The sequence below is a fragment of the Cervus canadensis genome, chromosome 27 (genome assembly GCF_019320065.1).
Source record: "Cervus canadensis isolate Bull #8, Minnesota chromosome 27, ASM1932006v1, whole genome shotgun sequence".
NCBI lineage: Eukaryota > Metazoa > Chordata > Mammalia > Artiodactyla > Cervidae > Cervus > Cervus canadensis.
The window spans coordinates 3,016,330-3,032,888 of record NC_057412.1 but is presented as its reverse complement, the minus strand read 5'-3'; the positions used below and the strand labels follow the sequence as shown (position 1 = coordinate 3,032,888).

The 16,559-nt window shown below is 37.2% G+C and overlaps 1 protein-coding gene across 4 annotated transcripts in view; it reads right to left on the bottom strand.

The window, feature by feature from the left end:
• Nucleotides 1–16,559, bottom strand: part of SCAF4 (SR-related CTD associated factor 4) — a 60,404-nt gene that overhangs the window by 7,314 nt on the left and 36,531 nt on the right. For 3 of the 4 annotated variants that reach the window (XM_043448620.1, XM_043448621.1, XM_043448623.1), the window contains 10 exons: nt 15,662–15,826; nt 15,043–15,128; nt 14,196–14,386; nt 12,983–13,083; nt 12,445–12,558; nt 11,480–11,636; nt 10,279–10,436; nt 8,783–8,948; nt 8,606–8,692; nt 8,257–8,448 (listed from right to left, as the gene is read on the bottom strand). In XM_043448620.1, coding sequence (XP_043304555.1) covers nt 8,257–8,448; nt 8,606–8,692; nt 8,783–8,948; nt 10,279–10,436; nt 11,480–11,636; nt 12,445–12,558; nt 12,983–13,083; nt 14,196–14,386; nt 15,043–15,128; nt 15,662–15,826 — 1,417 coding nt within the window. The remainder of the gene's footprint in view (nt 1–8,256; nt 8,449–8,605; nt 8,693–8,782; nt 8,949–10,278; nt 10,437–11,479; nt 11,637–12,444; nt 12,559–12,982; nt 13,084–14,195; nt 14,387–15,042; nt 15,129–15,661; nt 15,827–16,559) is intronic. The other variant, XM_043448622.1, reaches the window with a different exon arrangement.

Below are 16,559 nucleotides of genomic sequence, written 5' to 3'. Positions count from 1 at the left end.
ATCAAAACAAACTTTAGATCAATTTTTGTCATCTCAAAAAGAAACCCTGTATTCACTAACCACTATTCCCCATTTCCCCCCAACCTCCAGGCAACCATACATTCCATTTCCTCTATGGACTTGGCTATTCTGGACATTTCATGTAAGTGGAATCATACAATACGTGACCCTTTGTGACTGTATTCTTTCACTCAGCATATCTTTTCAAGGCCCATCCATGTTATAGCAGGTATAAGTACTTCATTTCTTTCCATTACCAAGTAACATTAAATGGAAATGTTTTATTTATCCTAGTTGGTACAGCATTAAAAAAAAAAAAAAGCATTTAGAAAAACTTTCTCACCCACCCACCTACCACCAAACCTACCCTTTACCTGCACCTGTATCTGCATTGCTCCTTCCGTCTGTGAACATGTGTTTGGAACATGTGTTCCAAAGGCTAAATGAAGTCCCATACTCAAACCCCAAATCTATATACCCCCCTCTCATCTATGTAAGAATATCAACCTAGCAAATATCTCTTCTTGGTTGCACCAAAAATTTCCCCTCTCCAGGTTTTCCAGTAATAACATGCTGGAGTTTTGTGCATCTTTTAGAAATAAAAACAAAAAAACCTCCCTCACTGTGGATCTCCCTTCGGCTCTCATCCCCATTTTAATGTTCCCCCATATAGCACATCTCCTCAGAGTAAGATGTCCAGAATCACTGTATCCATCACCTCATCTCTCATTCTCTCCCATACATATACTTATACAGGCTTTTGAACCCATCACTCCAATGAAACCACATTTCCCGAAGCCACCCAGGAGCTTTCCCTTTGCTAAATCCAGTGGCAAGTCTCAGCGCTCCTCTGACCAACGGCCTCTGACAGTTGCTGTCTCCCTCCTCCCGGGGACCTTCCTTCACTCTGCTTCCAGAGTACCTCCCTCTCCTGTTTCCCAGCTCCCTGGCTGTGCCTTTGAGGGTGGGACAGTACAGGACAGTGGGTAAAAGCAAAGGAGTTGGCATGAGGGTACTTGAATTCTAGGCACTGCCACATGGAGCTGTGACCTTGGGCATGTTACTTCATCTGTTTATGCCTCTGATGCCCCATCTACAAAATGGGGATAACTGTGTTGACTTCAAAGAACTGTAAGGCTTAAATGATTGATATATACAAACTCTTTAGTTCTCTGTACTGTATTTTCATCTGCTAAATGCTGCAGTATTCCTGGGCTGATCCCTCGCACTACATCCCCTCCCTAGGTCATTTCACGACTGGTGGCTGTAAATATCATTTGTATTTGCTGACAACACCAGAACTTATCTTTACCAGTTGTTTAGCTGACAGCAGCACCTAAATGTCACGACATCCAACATATTTAACTTGACATCCTCGCCCTAAACCCACTCTTCTTTGAGGTCTTCCCATTTCAGGAATGGCAATTACACTACCAAATACTCAGGTAAAAAAAAAAAAAAAACAACATAGTAATTCTTGGCTCTTCTCTCATATGTAAGGAATAGAGCCACTCTGAAGGCTCTATCCTCATCCAAAATAGTCCCCTCATTCCACTCTTACCAACTCTTGCAGTTTGCTTTCTCCAGAATTGCCATATACAATCCTTTGAAAAATGGAAATCAGGTCACAACAGTGTTCAAAGCTACACTTCCTGTTGCTCTCCTGACTGACCCTTGATAGCCAGCTCTGAGCTCCTCACGGCTGCACTCACACTCACCTGGTTCCCGCCCTACAGCCCTCTGCAGTGTGTTCTCAGCCCAAGCTCCCCTTCCGTCTTCTCTAAAGAAGATGCTTTTCCTCTGTATCTACACGACTCTTTCCTCTTATTACTTCTCTCTGTATTACCTCCTCAGAAGCCTTCTCCAGCCATTTTATTCAAAACAGTACACTTTACACAACATTCCTCCAATCCCGTTCTCTGTTTTACTCTCTTCACAGGAATATCTTCATGTGAAATTATTAGTTTACTTATTATCTAAGTCCCCACTAGAATGTAAGCTCCAGGAAGACAGGCCTTCTCTTGTCATTCAGGTATCTCTAGTACCCAGAAGGGTGCCTGGTCCACAGCAGGTATTGGGAGTAAACATGTTCAACATATGAATGTACAGTGGTGGCATAAACTGACAACTAAACTCATAGACAAGATACCTCTCAGGGTGTAAAAACAGTGGCTACAAGGTCCAGGTCTCTCCCCAGGGTGGTCTCTTTCCTTACCTACGAAGACCTGAAATTTATTTTGAGAAAAGCTGCAATGTTCTTTCACAACCTCCTTTTCCGCTCCCAGTCGCAGTTCCACCTTTTTTGATTCCAAAAGAATGCCACTGTGGCACTGTGCATGAACCTAATTCGAAATCTGTTCACACAAGGAGAAAGATATTCCAGCCACTCTCATCTCTCCCATCACTGCCCTGAGAGCCTCTAGGCATACAGATATATGTTTGTTGTACCATTGAAAGCTGTCTTTTCTTCTTTTAAACTACAGACCTTCAGGAAATTGAAATAACAGTACAATCCAAACATATATCTCCTTTGCCTAGATTCACCAATTAATAACAATTAGGGCATAATTATTCTGAAGAGACTCCCAGGTGATTCTTCTAGCAGGTACTGTGTTGGGAGCTGGGGAGAATGAAAAAATGAACTAGTTTTCAAAGAATGAGAGAGAAGGCACGTTAGATTGCATTATACATTACTACACCAAAACAAACAAACAAAAAACCAAAAAAATGGTATGGTAGCAAAGACTTAAAAGAAATTTGAATTTCAATAATATATAGTGTAAGTACACTAAGATGTATATCTATTTTTAGCATGGCACAGGACATGAAAACCCTAATTTTAAATGAAAAACCAGAAACCATTCTCTCTTAAAAATGACTTTTTTGTTTTTTTGGGGTTTTTTTTTTTGCAAAATAATCTACAGTAAGGTTTGGTCAGTTTTCCTATAGATCTTTTATAGTTGTTTTTTAGAATTTCAGTTTGTATCTGAATTGCTATCTTAGTGTAACAGGCAAAGCATAACAGGTGTGACTTAAGAGTTAAGAGTTGTACTACTGGAGTCAAAAAGTCTGGGATATACTGGTAATCCATCACTGAATGAGACCATCCATAATTCTCAAGTGTTATCTGGAAAAAATCTTACCTGCAATTCTTCATAGAATTATCCTTGTCTACCAAAAATCAATCTAGAGCCCAGAGTTTCTGTCCCTCCCACCTTCCTTAGGCCCCAAAAGCTGTCAGGTTTAAATTAAAAAGAGACTCTTAAGGTTGGAGTCCTGCAGCCTAGAAGGTGCAGACAGAGATGGAGACAATGTGATAAGCACCTTTCATGTTTTTGTGCAAGACTTTTCCAAGGTTTTGTTTGAAGTGCTTCACCTTCTGAGGAAATATAGTACATTCATGTATAAATTCATACCCAAAGTAAGTATTCGTTGTGGACTGATCACTATTAATCATTCCTTGAACAATGTTTTTTATACAAAGTTGAAAGAAGCACTGTGATGAATATTTTGGAAGCATTTCTAAGTATAAAACACTAGTGGAATAATAAAATGCAATATTTAGAGTACCAATTCAAGTATTTTAAAGCTTTCAAAGAACACTTTTATATGACAATGGAACATTTGGTAGACCCCTCTAGGGTATAATTTAATATAACCAACATCATAACCAAGTCTACAATAAGAAAAAAATTAAAATGCAAAAGTTTTAAAAATTAGACATTACCATTAAAAAAACTGAGTTTTCTTCAGGATTCCTTTAAATGTTACTCACACTAGTAGATTGGTGCTCTAACGTTCTAATTTAAAATATTAAAAATGACACAAAAATCAAAATTCTGAGGAGAAAACTCTAAAACTAAGTGAAATCACAACTCAAAGTATCGATTTTAAAGTAAAGCTGACCCTTGAAAAACACAGATTTGAACTGTACAGACCCACTTATACAATGACTGCTTTCCCAGTAAATACGTACTACAGGGTATGTAGTTGGTTGAATCTACAGATGTGGGACCTCGGCTACTGAGGGCCAACTATAAAATTAAAAGTGGATTTTCAACTGCATGGGAGTTGAAGCCCCTAATCCCAGCACTGTTCAAGAATCAAGTGGAATTACAGAACTTGACAATAAAATTGTTCATCTTCAAGACAGTATTAAGGTCACAGCTAGTGCATAAAAGCAAATATACCTGTTTAATTTACAAACCAATTTGGTCTACAGAATTCTTGACGTGTTCAAATTTTGGGACATCAAATGCCAGGCAAGGAAGTGTGAAACATCAAGCACAAAATACATCACTACCGTCTAGCAATTTAGCTTGTAGGCTACTGATCTGTGACTTGTGCTTTAAATCTTTGGTAACAAATATAAGAAGCAATCTTACACATACCCAATTCTTAATTATAAAGTTTACCATCATTCATAGCACTGTGACAAAACTGGGGAGAATCTCTGTATAATAATAGTTACAGAATGTATGTACCTGACAAGAAAAGAGACTTTAATTTTCCACAACAGGAATGAGTCTGACTTAGCTTAATTTCTTCCTTGAAAAGATATTTTGGATATGCTGGTAACACAATAGATATGTAACACAAACAAACATTTTTTTTGTGTATTTTTTTATTGTTTGGAACACCAAAGTAACCCAAATTTCACATTACAATGAAATTTTAAATAAGAATATGTTGTACATTGTATTAGAGATACATGTTATACATAAGTTTGGAAAAGTAATAAATACATACACTTATACAGTAAAGAGAATGTACTGAATTGCTATCATCTTTAATATTCCTTCGCTTCTAAATGGTCAACTGTAAACCATTAACTTTAATGAAATGACCACTGCTCTAGCTAGCTATTTGGGAGTGTGAGGTATTACTAAGCACAGATTCCTTTAAAATCAAGTAATGAGTTATTATTGTGCATCAAATAGTTTTTATGTTTTCAGATTGTTGGTTACTAAAACAATAAAAATCTCTCAAAGATGGAGGTGGTTCTCTACAAATCTGGTGGTGTGGGCTACCTCAGCCCAATTCCAGAAACAGATAGTCATCACTTCCAAACTAACACCTACACTTAAGTCTGATCATTCAGAAAACTCTTTAAACCAAACCATCCTTAAAGCACCCCACTGCCTCCTTCATAACCAAGGCCCACAACAGAATTTTGGGAGATCTGTTGAACATTTTATTGGCCTCTCTAGTTTAAAAATATCAATGCCACATTTCAGAAATTAAGGTCCAAGATCTCAGTAACTCTCAAGCATATATTTACCTTTCATCGTAAGAAAATAATTTGAGTATCACTAATAGGAAAAATACAGATACCATATCATGCTATTTAAATGAAATGCCACTACTATATAACTAATACACATTTTCTCACTAAGCCATGATGGAACTTCTATATATGTGAACTTATCACCTGGTGTAATATACTGTAAAATATCTGAGACAACCATGCCAAGATACATACTTTCCTGAAAAAGCTACTTCTACTGCTGACAATTAGAACAATTTAAAATAAATTATAGGTAAAATAATATAATTTTACAATTTCCAAGTATAAATACTCTTCTTTATTCTAAATATTGTCTATGATATTTCTTACCTGTAGCACCCACCATTCACTGAGTGCCTGCTTTGTGACAGGCCCCATGTCAGCTGTTTATACACATTTATGTTAGTCCAACTGAATCATCCCAACACCCTGGTTTAACATTTTTATTTCTTTTCTCACAGATGAAGAAGCTGAAGTTTAGTATCACCTCCTAGGCTTAAAATTTTCTGTATAGTGTAATGTTGCTTTTTATTATCATAAGAGAAAACATTAGAGCACCAAGAGAAAACATGAAAGCATCTTAGTTCTAGTCTTCCGTTTCGTGGTTGACATCAACAATATCCAAACTACTTACTGATCCTTTAGTACTACAATACTGCATGTGATTACTATATTCCTTTATCAAAATGATGGAATTGTGATCAGTTTTTTTGATAAATCCTCCTTTATTTGCATGTACATTAAAAAGTCTCATTTCTATAAAAGGTCAAAATTCATGGGATACTCTTTTCAAGATTTCTAATTGAAGGGAAACAGAAGTCTATTTTTTTCATGATTCAAATAAAACTACCGCATTTTACTTAAAAGTGCTTATTTTAACAAAACTGTTCTTATTTTTATGCTATATCAGACTTTAACCTTTCCAGATCTGAAACAACCTTCATCTCCTAAATTTTGTTTTAAAAGTTAAGGACAAAGATCATCATCACATGTGAATTATAAACAGCCCTACATTGAAAAGTGTCCATCCAACCACTTACATAATAAATGTTCCTCTCTCATGGAGCGTCCAGTCTGGTGGGTGGGAGGAGATGGACATCTAAGCAGGTACGTTACATAACAAAAAATGCTAAGAGATTTGATTATTTTTCTAGCACTGACTAGCTTTGATTTGTTTTGTTTCACATGTTGGCTGAGAGTTTAAATTACACATTTCAGTAGTGATGAGAAATTAAGGGCAGTTTCCAAAGTCTTAACGTTAAATAAAAGGCAGGCTGTTTATTCGTTTGTTTTTGGCTGTGCCGTGTGGCTTGCGGGATCTTGGTTCCCAGCCCAGGGACTGAACCCAAGCCACAGCAGTGAAAGCCTAGAATCCTAACCATTAGGCCACCAGGGGAACTCCCAGGGTTATTTATTCTTGAAGGTTGTTCAAAAGTAGTGGTTATCAAAATTAATGAATTTACTAAACCCAGAAAAAAGCACAAATGCAACCAAACAGTCTCAGGTGGCCTAATATCCATGGACACCAGAGTAGGAAATTTCATTTCAAAAGAGAATTCGTAATCAGGGGCATGGGTGTGGGGTGAAGGAAAGAGGGTGATCAGAAAATTCTACCCAACTTAGATCCACTGTGATTCTTGTATAATCATCTTATTTCAAATATTGGGGGGGGGGGATGGTTTGTAACAAAACTGAGATCCAAAGATACTGAGGTTTCCTGGCTCCCAGCCTACTACTGTTCCTTCTACTATGACTTCCATCAGGGCATAGACCTCTTAAGCAACTTCCCCATCAAACAAATCATTCTGCATCATTACAATGACTACTGCTCCATTACTTGTGACAAATTTTAACCATAAATCCTCTTTTACTATTACCCAGTCTGTGTACTAAAATAAATAAAATTTAAGTTTATTATTAGCCTAACCTCAGTCTTGGAGAGGGCAGAAGACAGCATGCCATTTAAAAACAAATTAATTTTTATTATAAATGTAGTACACGCAACACAGTAAAATTTCCAACAGTCCTGAAAACTGCAGGTGAAAAGTAAAAGTCCTACATCACAAACCAATGTCCCACAGCCCTATATCCCAGGAGTATAGGGCTCTTTCCTTAAAAAATCTAAGATTAGGAAAACAAACATTTGTGCACAAACACACACCTTTAAAAAATACAATAGGTTCACAGGATTTAAACATTACAATAGTAAGGATAAATTAACTACCCATTATCAGAATCAAGTGTTAATTATAGTTAGCAATACCACTTCAAATATAATAATTTGTTATAGGGTGATCACTGTAACAAGTATATGGCATATTCATTTAAATTCAAGCAAGCAAGGGTAAGGCCTCTTAAAGATGTGAACAATCTAAGCCACACTTCCTTGGATCTTAGAAGTTGAGTTGTGGGTAAAGAATACAACAGGTTAAGTTTTATAAGAGAAACTAAGGGGTCAGTGGAAAAGCATTGCCTGAGGCTGTGCAACTATCACTCAGGTAACAAAGCCATTTTATTGCAATGTATCAAAGGTAGTCTCTTTGCCAGCCTACAGAGAATGCTATCAAAGTCCAGGAATTTTAAATATATAAAAATTAATCCAGATAGGAAAAAAAACTTATGTTGCTTAAAAAAAGTCTGTATCTTATTATGCAAGGATGTCTGGGGTTTTGTTAATCATGGACTATGTACCAATTCCTTTTCATAGAGATTAGTCTGACCACTTTTCTATACCAAATTAAGATGTGCAAATCCAAACTTTTATTCAGGACAGAGAAACACACATGATTTCCTTTTTGAGGCTGTCTCTTAAGGGTAGACTTGGTGAAGACCATGTACACATATTTAAAAGAAAGATCTTCCTCCAAGGAAAACAGCCTCAGAGAATAATTTACCAAAATGAACACTGTTTCTAAAAAGCCCAACTTGGGCAGGGGAAAGAAAACTAATGATAAAAAAAATGAACTTACCAAGAAGTGAAACAGGCTGGGTTACAGGAGGGGTAGGCAGATTCGTGGGTGCAGCAGGTGGCACAGCAGAGCCATACATTTTCACACTGTCACCAGACTCGGCGTTTCCTCTAGCCCCAGACACCACTGTTGGAATGGGATTTCCAATAGATAAGTCTTTTGTAGTGTCTTCATTTATACCAGCGATAGTAGCTAAGGAATATAATTACATCAACATGTGAAGCTGAATAATTAATTATCACCCCGGTTAACATTCTTTTGCCATACTACAGATCCTATTACTGGTCCATTCTCCCTCCTACTCCCAACTCCAAGAGGACAAGTGGACACAAAGGAAAAACATGCTTACAGTTTGGGATGCTTATTGGTGGAGTGTGAGGAGGAGGAATGGATACTGGTGGAGTTATAGGAGGTGGGGGTCCAGGAGGAAGAAAACCTAGAATGAGAAAAACAATGCCAACTTAAGTTGTGTCACTTTATTTCAGGCTCTTAAAAAAAGAGTATCTTCTCAAATAACTTAGTGTACCTGGTGGCAAATGCATTGGGTTGAATCCTGGGCGCAAAAATGGTGGCGGAGGTGGAGGAGGAGGAACACCAGGACCAAAGCCTGGAGGTGGAATTCCCAAAGGAGGCGTGAAAGCAGGTGGCTGGAGAGCACCAACTACAGGAGGTCCTGGCTGATGTGGAGGGACCTGGAAAGAAAGAAAGGAAAATGAAGCCACAGACCTAGCCACCCTCTCACTCAGACAGTGGGTAGGGACAAAGAAAATACCTTGCTGAAAAAAACCAGTATCTCTAAAGTGTGCTTACTATGTGAATACACTTATTAGATAACATGTGGCAATCTGTACCTACTCCAAAACAATGGAAAATACATATTTTTCCCCCTTTCTAAAAATTCTGGGCTGCTTGCTCCATGTGGCTTGCAGGATCTTAGTTCCCCCACCAGGGATCGAAGCTACAATTCTGCAGTGGAAGCATAGAGTTCTAACCATGGAGCCACCAAGGAATTTCCAGAAATCACAGTTTGCCCTCTACTTATCAAAGCAAATACCACATTGTGATTCACCATCACCTATATTGGTGTTCTGCCAGAATAATAATGTTAAAAAACGTCTCACAGTCAGGTCAATTAAGTTTGAGGAATACAACTCTAAGAAAAGCTACCAGGTAATTTGCACTTTAACTGTGATTAAGATCACAGTTCCTGGGGTCAAACTGCCTGCCCCCCTTTTAAGTCATTTTGTGACCCTGAGAAAGCGACTTACATTACACTCCCCAGACCTCAATTTACTCATCTATAAGATGGAAAAGTGCCAACTCACATAATTATGGAGACTAGAGAATAAATAAATGTTGAGTGCTACTGCCTGGCATTTAATACATACCCAACACTTTAGCTATTGCTTAAAAAAACAAAAAGTATCAATCTTAACAGATTAGTCGAGTTTCTTTAAATGAGTGCTGACATACACTGAAACCTGCACTGGAAGGTCATATCCAAAAGGTTACGTACAGAGTGCCAGCTTGGGGAATCCATTTATAAAACATCACAGCTAAGAATGTACCAAACATGTACTTTTCTCCTAACACTGAGAAAAATCAACAAGCTAGGCAACCCAGCCCGGATATAGCTCAGATTTATCTGATTCAGTTTTAATATGAAAAACTGAGGAAAGAAGATACTGAAAGAAAAGAAAAATCTAGTGGATCACACATGAAAGTATGAATCAAGTACTTCTAATTCTTACCAACACATTAGTTACTTAGCTCTTAACATGTAGCAGGAAAATCACATTTCAAGTCAAAAAGTTTATGAGGTAATAAGATACTGAATAACCTGGGCAAATGTAAGGCAAAATGAAATTTACCCTGGTTTTTGAAAGCATTTATAAATATTAGGTCTAAAATACCAACACATAAGAAATTAGTATGCACATCTATGTACTCACAGCTTCTGACTATGAATCTAGACATACACCGACAGTAAGATTTAGACAGGGGTCTGTCAGACACCCGTACCTGTGGAGGCGGCACTGTTATAGGCGCGGGCACAGGGATGGGAGGGACAGGCACAGGCAGAGGTTTAGGGATGGGTGACACTGCTTCTGTGTGTGAGGTTTCGGTTCCTCCATTTTGAGCAACTTCATTTTCATGCTTCTTGGGAATTCCCTTCCAATCTATGAAGAGTTAAAGAAATGTAATCAGAAAGCTGAGTTTAATATCATCAACATTAAAAAAAATAATTTCTGGGTTTAAAATTATAAACTGAAAATGTAAGCCTCTGTTGCATACATACATATATACACATATGTAATAGTTCTATTTTTTATTACTCCTGTCTTATGAGAGGAACACCAAGTCACACACACTTGGCAGAGGCAGAGATGGGATTCAACCCAGACACATTAGGCTCTTAAGTGTCTGTTCTTAACCACAATGGTGGAGGGGGAGGTCTTTGTATCAAAGACCCCGGGAGGGAGAAGCAGAGTTCTGGACCAGAGACCCCCAGAACACCTGGAGCCCAGCAGACCTTCAGCACCTGTGTGCCTGAACAGAAGTGTCGTTCTGTCCGTAAGTGAAGGTGCTGTGCTGGTGTACGGGGAAAGCCCAGCTCAGCACTCCTGACTGAAGTTCTTCAATGTCTGAAATATCTACTCTGTTTTGCCACGCCATCCTGGGCTCCTCTTTGCCCTGCTGTCTATCATCCTTCAGGTCATGTCCCCACAAGGTGGCATTTTCCCCAAGGAAAATTCCACTATCAATCTGGCATTTTTAATATCCAGGCTACAAATAACTGCATCTTCTCATCTTACATGTTTACTTTTGATGCCTTCTCTGGATAGCTAAACATTTTCAAAGAAATTATTATGAAACAGTGGATCTTACTAACAATGTTCAGTTTAAGACTCATCTGATCTGTTAGGTTTCTATACTGAAAAAGTCTACTTAAGATCCACTTAATATTATAATGAATAATGAACCCCACAATCAGCAATTATTTGCATCTGCATCTCTCCCACTAAATATAAGTTGCATAAGGGCAAAGGCCACATTTGTCTTATTCACCACTGTTCCCTTAGTTTATAATGGAGACCAGCACCCACATAGTGGGTATTTGAAAAAATCTCAAAAAACAGTTCCTAAGGCAAAGAATAAACATTTGTCATAGTACTACCAAGGAAATAAATATATTAACAAAAAAAATTAACTACTACTTTACCTGGATTAAGTGTATCACTGTCCAACATTCCTCCTTCACAGAAACTCTCCAGTTCTTCAGGCTTGACTTTGTCCCATGGAATATAAGTAACACCAAGTTCTACATCCCAATACTGCTTATAATCTGCCTTTATTCCTTTGTTTAGGGCCCAGGCAATCTAGTTCAACATTTGTTAAAATATAAAAAGGGAGAAGAATGTCATAAACTGAGAGCTGTTTCCCATGATTCCAATCACTCAGACTTGGTCAGCAAGGGAACAATCTGGCTTGGCTACCCGTGGGACTCACTCAAAATATCTTTGGTGCTAGGAATCTGGTTACCCTTTCATCCCGCTCGTTTCTCCTAGAAGGAAATCTGACTGTCAATGACGTTCTTTCTCACTCTTCCAATCGCCCCCACCCATTAACCCAGAGAGCATAAAACTAAGAGAAAAGGGAAAAGTTTATCAGGGACAGGCTGACTGGGCATAGGAAAGCAGGGAACACTTTTAAAAAGTCTTAGGTACATCAGAATTACTCAACATTAGACAAAATCCTTTTGCGGTGAAATCCAAGGGTAGAACAGTAGGTATTGGGACTTTAAGGAAACACTGAGTCTGGCCCCTCAGAGGAAGAACACCCATGCACCTATATCTTTCCCTCTATCTTCAGTGATTATTTTTCATAATTAGTTCTGAGATGGCATTCTTTAAAATTAAAATGTGAAAAATACATTTTTTGAATAACAAAATAAAATATTTTACAAAATGACATTATATATATTTGAAACACCAATTAAATACTTTCATGAAGCTACCTGCCCTTAAAAAAAAAAAAAGGACAAAATTCTACCATATACCTAAGCATTTAAAATTTCATGTTAACTCTTAGGAGGTAAGTTCTTTAATAAAAGATGCACGTGTGACAGTTTTTAAGTCTCATGCGTCACGTCTGAAAAGAAATGAGCGATGAGTGGTGAAATAGTACCTTTATGGATTTCTGGTTCACTTTGTAGTTCCCTCGGCTGAGTTTCTGCAGGGCACGGTAAGCGTCTTGCCTATGAACCATAACAATATAGGCACAACCTCTGGGAGGGATCATCTGCTCCAAAATATTTTCATATTATGAAATATAATAACAAAACCAAAAAGTAACAAGATATAATATTAAGCAGTCAGTTCCAACAACCCCAACCCCTTGCACCCTCCAGACCCTGTGTTCTACAACTGGAGATTTAAAAAAATTTGAAAATTGGTGGTTCCAGTTTAGTCTCAACTGCCAATCATCAACAATCTACAGTTCCAAGCTTTGTTATATAAAGTCATTTTTAGAAAAAGATTTTAGATTAAATTTGGTTATCCAGAAAATTTAGTTAAATGCTAAACAAAAACTTAGAACACCTCAACTCCAGCCACATCTTCTACAAACCTAGACCAATTTTAACTTAGGTCTCAAGTCCTTAATTTCGCAAAATAACACTGACCACTTCTATCTACTCTTGTTAAGAAATTTAATAAATACTCACGTTAATTGATTCAATTGGACCAAACTCTTCTAAAAGACTGGCAACATCCTGCTGAGTAGTCCTTTTGTCCAGCTGTCCTACCCAGAGTGTAGTACTACAAACTTAAAATAAAATTATAATCACAAAAGTATACACATTCCATACTGAGCAGCTCTGTAATTTACATGAAAAAAATCATTACAGAAAACATGCATGAGTTCCATTATGATATCCACAAGTTAAGCATAAAGCACTCAACCACTCAGTCCTGTACGACTCTTCTTGATCCCAGGGACTACAGCCCGCCAGGCTCCATGGCATTTCCCAGGCAGGAATACTGGAGTGGGTTGCCATTTCCTCCCCCAGGTCTCTTGTGTCTCCTGAAACTACTACAGGCAGATTCTTTACCACTGAGCCACCTGGAAAGCCCAAAATCCCATATAAGTTTTAAAAATTCTAGAAAATTATGGCAGTACTTCCAGAAATGGAACCAGGATAGTGAAAGGTAAACTGATGAGGTGGGAAGACACTGGTCTTTTGAAGACACATCTGAAGATTTCATCTCTGTAAACTAGAGTCAGAGAGGCAGCACTGTGCCTGAGATCGTCCTTGGCAAATTGAGCAAAGGAGTTAAAGCCTTGATCCCAACGACCTTGATCACCAACCAATTCAGTGCTTTTGTTCACTGTAAGTAGCTGTCCCTTTTCAACTGTCGAGTGTAATGATTTTTGTTTCATGCTGTGTCCTACATAATAAGCCCTGCAGGGTCAGAAGTTTTATATATGCCCAAGTCATATTATCAATCAAAATTTCATTAACAGCTATAGAGTCATATCAAGAATATCTACTATACCTTCTTAAACATATTCTAACATCATGAGACTCAGGAGACAGTGCAAGCTGACACACCCTATAAACTGTGTATCTTTATAAAGTAAGAGCGCATCAGTTGTCCTGGAGGGGAACCTCCGCCTTTCCTCAGTGTGTAGAACTAGCTAACAGCTCTATTTCATGCATTTGATTCAAGACACACTATTGCTCATCACTGTTAGCTTGGCTCACTCTTCATTGCTGCTTTACAGTCAGCTACAGGTACAAAAGCAAATCTAAAGGTATACGCCAAAGCACAGATAAGACACAATAAAGCAGTATTTTGCTAACTGGTTACAAAGCATTTAAAACTCATGACATGAAAAAAAAAATGCAGGAAATGTGAATATAAATGTTCACTTACCACTCGCGGTTTCCGCTTTGATCTGAGGAAGGCCTTTTTGTCGGCGCTCTCTTTCCTTTTCTCGATCCCGTCGTTCTTGGGATCGAGACCGAGGAGAATGTCGGCGTCTATCTCTGGACCGAGATCGAGAACGTCGATGACGAGACCTTCGAGATCTAGAACCAGATCGAGATCGTCTCCTTTTTGGTGACCTAATATTTTCAGGACAAGGGAGAATGGATTAATATATGGAAATAAAACTTCAGCATGTGCTAATGGGAAGAAGAAAAAATACAACTAGGTAATTTAATGTAAGATATGTGAGAATTTGTAAGATGTGTAAGAACTGGACAGTAGGGAATTCATTTTAAGGATTTTTAATATGCTCTAAGTTAGAAAGCACATATATATTATAAACAAGTTTGCTAACTTATAGAAGTATCTCTCATCTTTGATACCTCTAGTACTATTTTAAATGACATCTTTGTAATGAAAAAGCTAATGTCATCACAGAGATATACCATGATTGCTATTCTCTATCTTCTCAGAAAGATCTGATTATAGTATTCCTTAATTTTTTTCCACCTTTTTTTTTTTGCTTGATCAATTGGTAAAGGAACTTTGAATACATAAATCTTACAATTCCATGCATATTGGTAAACAGGCATTAGAGAAACTCAGAGGGAAAAAATATTGGTTAAGATGACTTAGTTTTTTAAAATTAATATGTCTTCTGCCTCCATTCCACTCATACATACAAACATACCAAGTGTTATTTCATTAATCCCATACATCTGAAAACAATCCAACTTGATTTACTAAGTCTCTTAAAACATGCACATGTCGATTAACATTTTCTATAAGCTACCTGGAGGCTGATCTAGATCTTGACTTTCTGTGATCAGATATATGCCGCTTAGCCTCTTGAATACAAGGTTGTTCTACTTCCATTTCCTTTAAAAAGAAAAACAAAATACAAAACCCATCATTAAAGGAGAAAATGGAAACTATAAATAGAAAAAAAAGAGTCCAAAAACTTACAAAATGCTAAATTACAAATCTCTTGCCCGGAAAGTTCTCTCTTGATTACTTGAGACCTAATTACTAGCTTAATGATGACTGGGCATGAGTGGGAAAAGTTTTTTCATATGGTTCACAAACTTAGAAGAAATACTTATCTACTTATGGAAATTATTTTGTGAAAGTTAACATACTGTGTTAACAAACCATCACCTAAAGCAGTGAATTAGGCACTGTTTAAGCATTCCATGCTGTCAATCCTCATGAACCCTATGAAAATTTATAGTATTATTATGTCCACTTCCCAAATGAAAAAGTTAGGTCACAGAGAAGGTGAATATGTGCCCAAAGTTAATAGCCTTTCTTTATAATCAAAACTGAAGATAGAAAGCCAACAAACAGGCAGGAATCCACTTATAAATCAAGGGAACCAAAAAATAATCAGCAACCGGAGAATGAAGCTTTACCTGATGTGCCTTCTGTGTAAGTGGCTCATTTTGTGCCTGAAAGGAAGTTTGGAAGGGCTGCTGCACAGGTGGAGTTGGAGGAATCACGGGCTGAGCCATGGGAGGAAACGGAGGTGTAGGAAGAAGGCCAAAGCCTGGCATCTGTCCATTAGGAGGAAGTGGAACCTTGTTTGTTTTAAAAAAAAAAACAAAAAAAAACCAACTTGCATGAGCCGATTTTAAGTAACTGCTACCAAAAATAATTTTTTAAAAATTTAGTTAACTTTATATAAAACTAAAACATCTTCAATAAATTTTGATCAAGGAAAAACTATGACATTCAACCATGACCGACAATTTCTACACATACAATTTTTTATTCAAAAAAATTGCTTATATCCAAGAATACAGCTTAAAAATCCTACAACTCATTTTAAAATTGACACACATGTCAGGTTTTATAATTTAAAAACATACCTTCATTTATATGAGGAGGCAAAGTGACAGACTTAACTTAAACTCAGAGGTACTCTACTGTAAATTTTCTCTCTTCAACTTTAAAGGCAATTAAGCTTTAGGGGAGGAAAAGTGTTTAGAAGCACTGACTTGTACGTTTGTGTTAAAAATTTTACTCCAAGGGGAGTTTCAGCCAACATGCCTACAGACCGAATATATTTAGGGTTTGAAATATCATAATAATGAGAATATTATGTCACAATCTAACAATTTTATACATGTAACATTCTTATGCTGATACAATAGAAAGTATAACTGTAATGTCACTATAATATAAAAAAGCAATCTTTCTAAATTATTAATAAACTATCAATAATTGTTAAACATTTGGAATTAAGTTCAGAGGTTTCACCTGTATTTTAAACAGGCTGATAAAATATTTCTTTAATTTCATCTATCAACA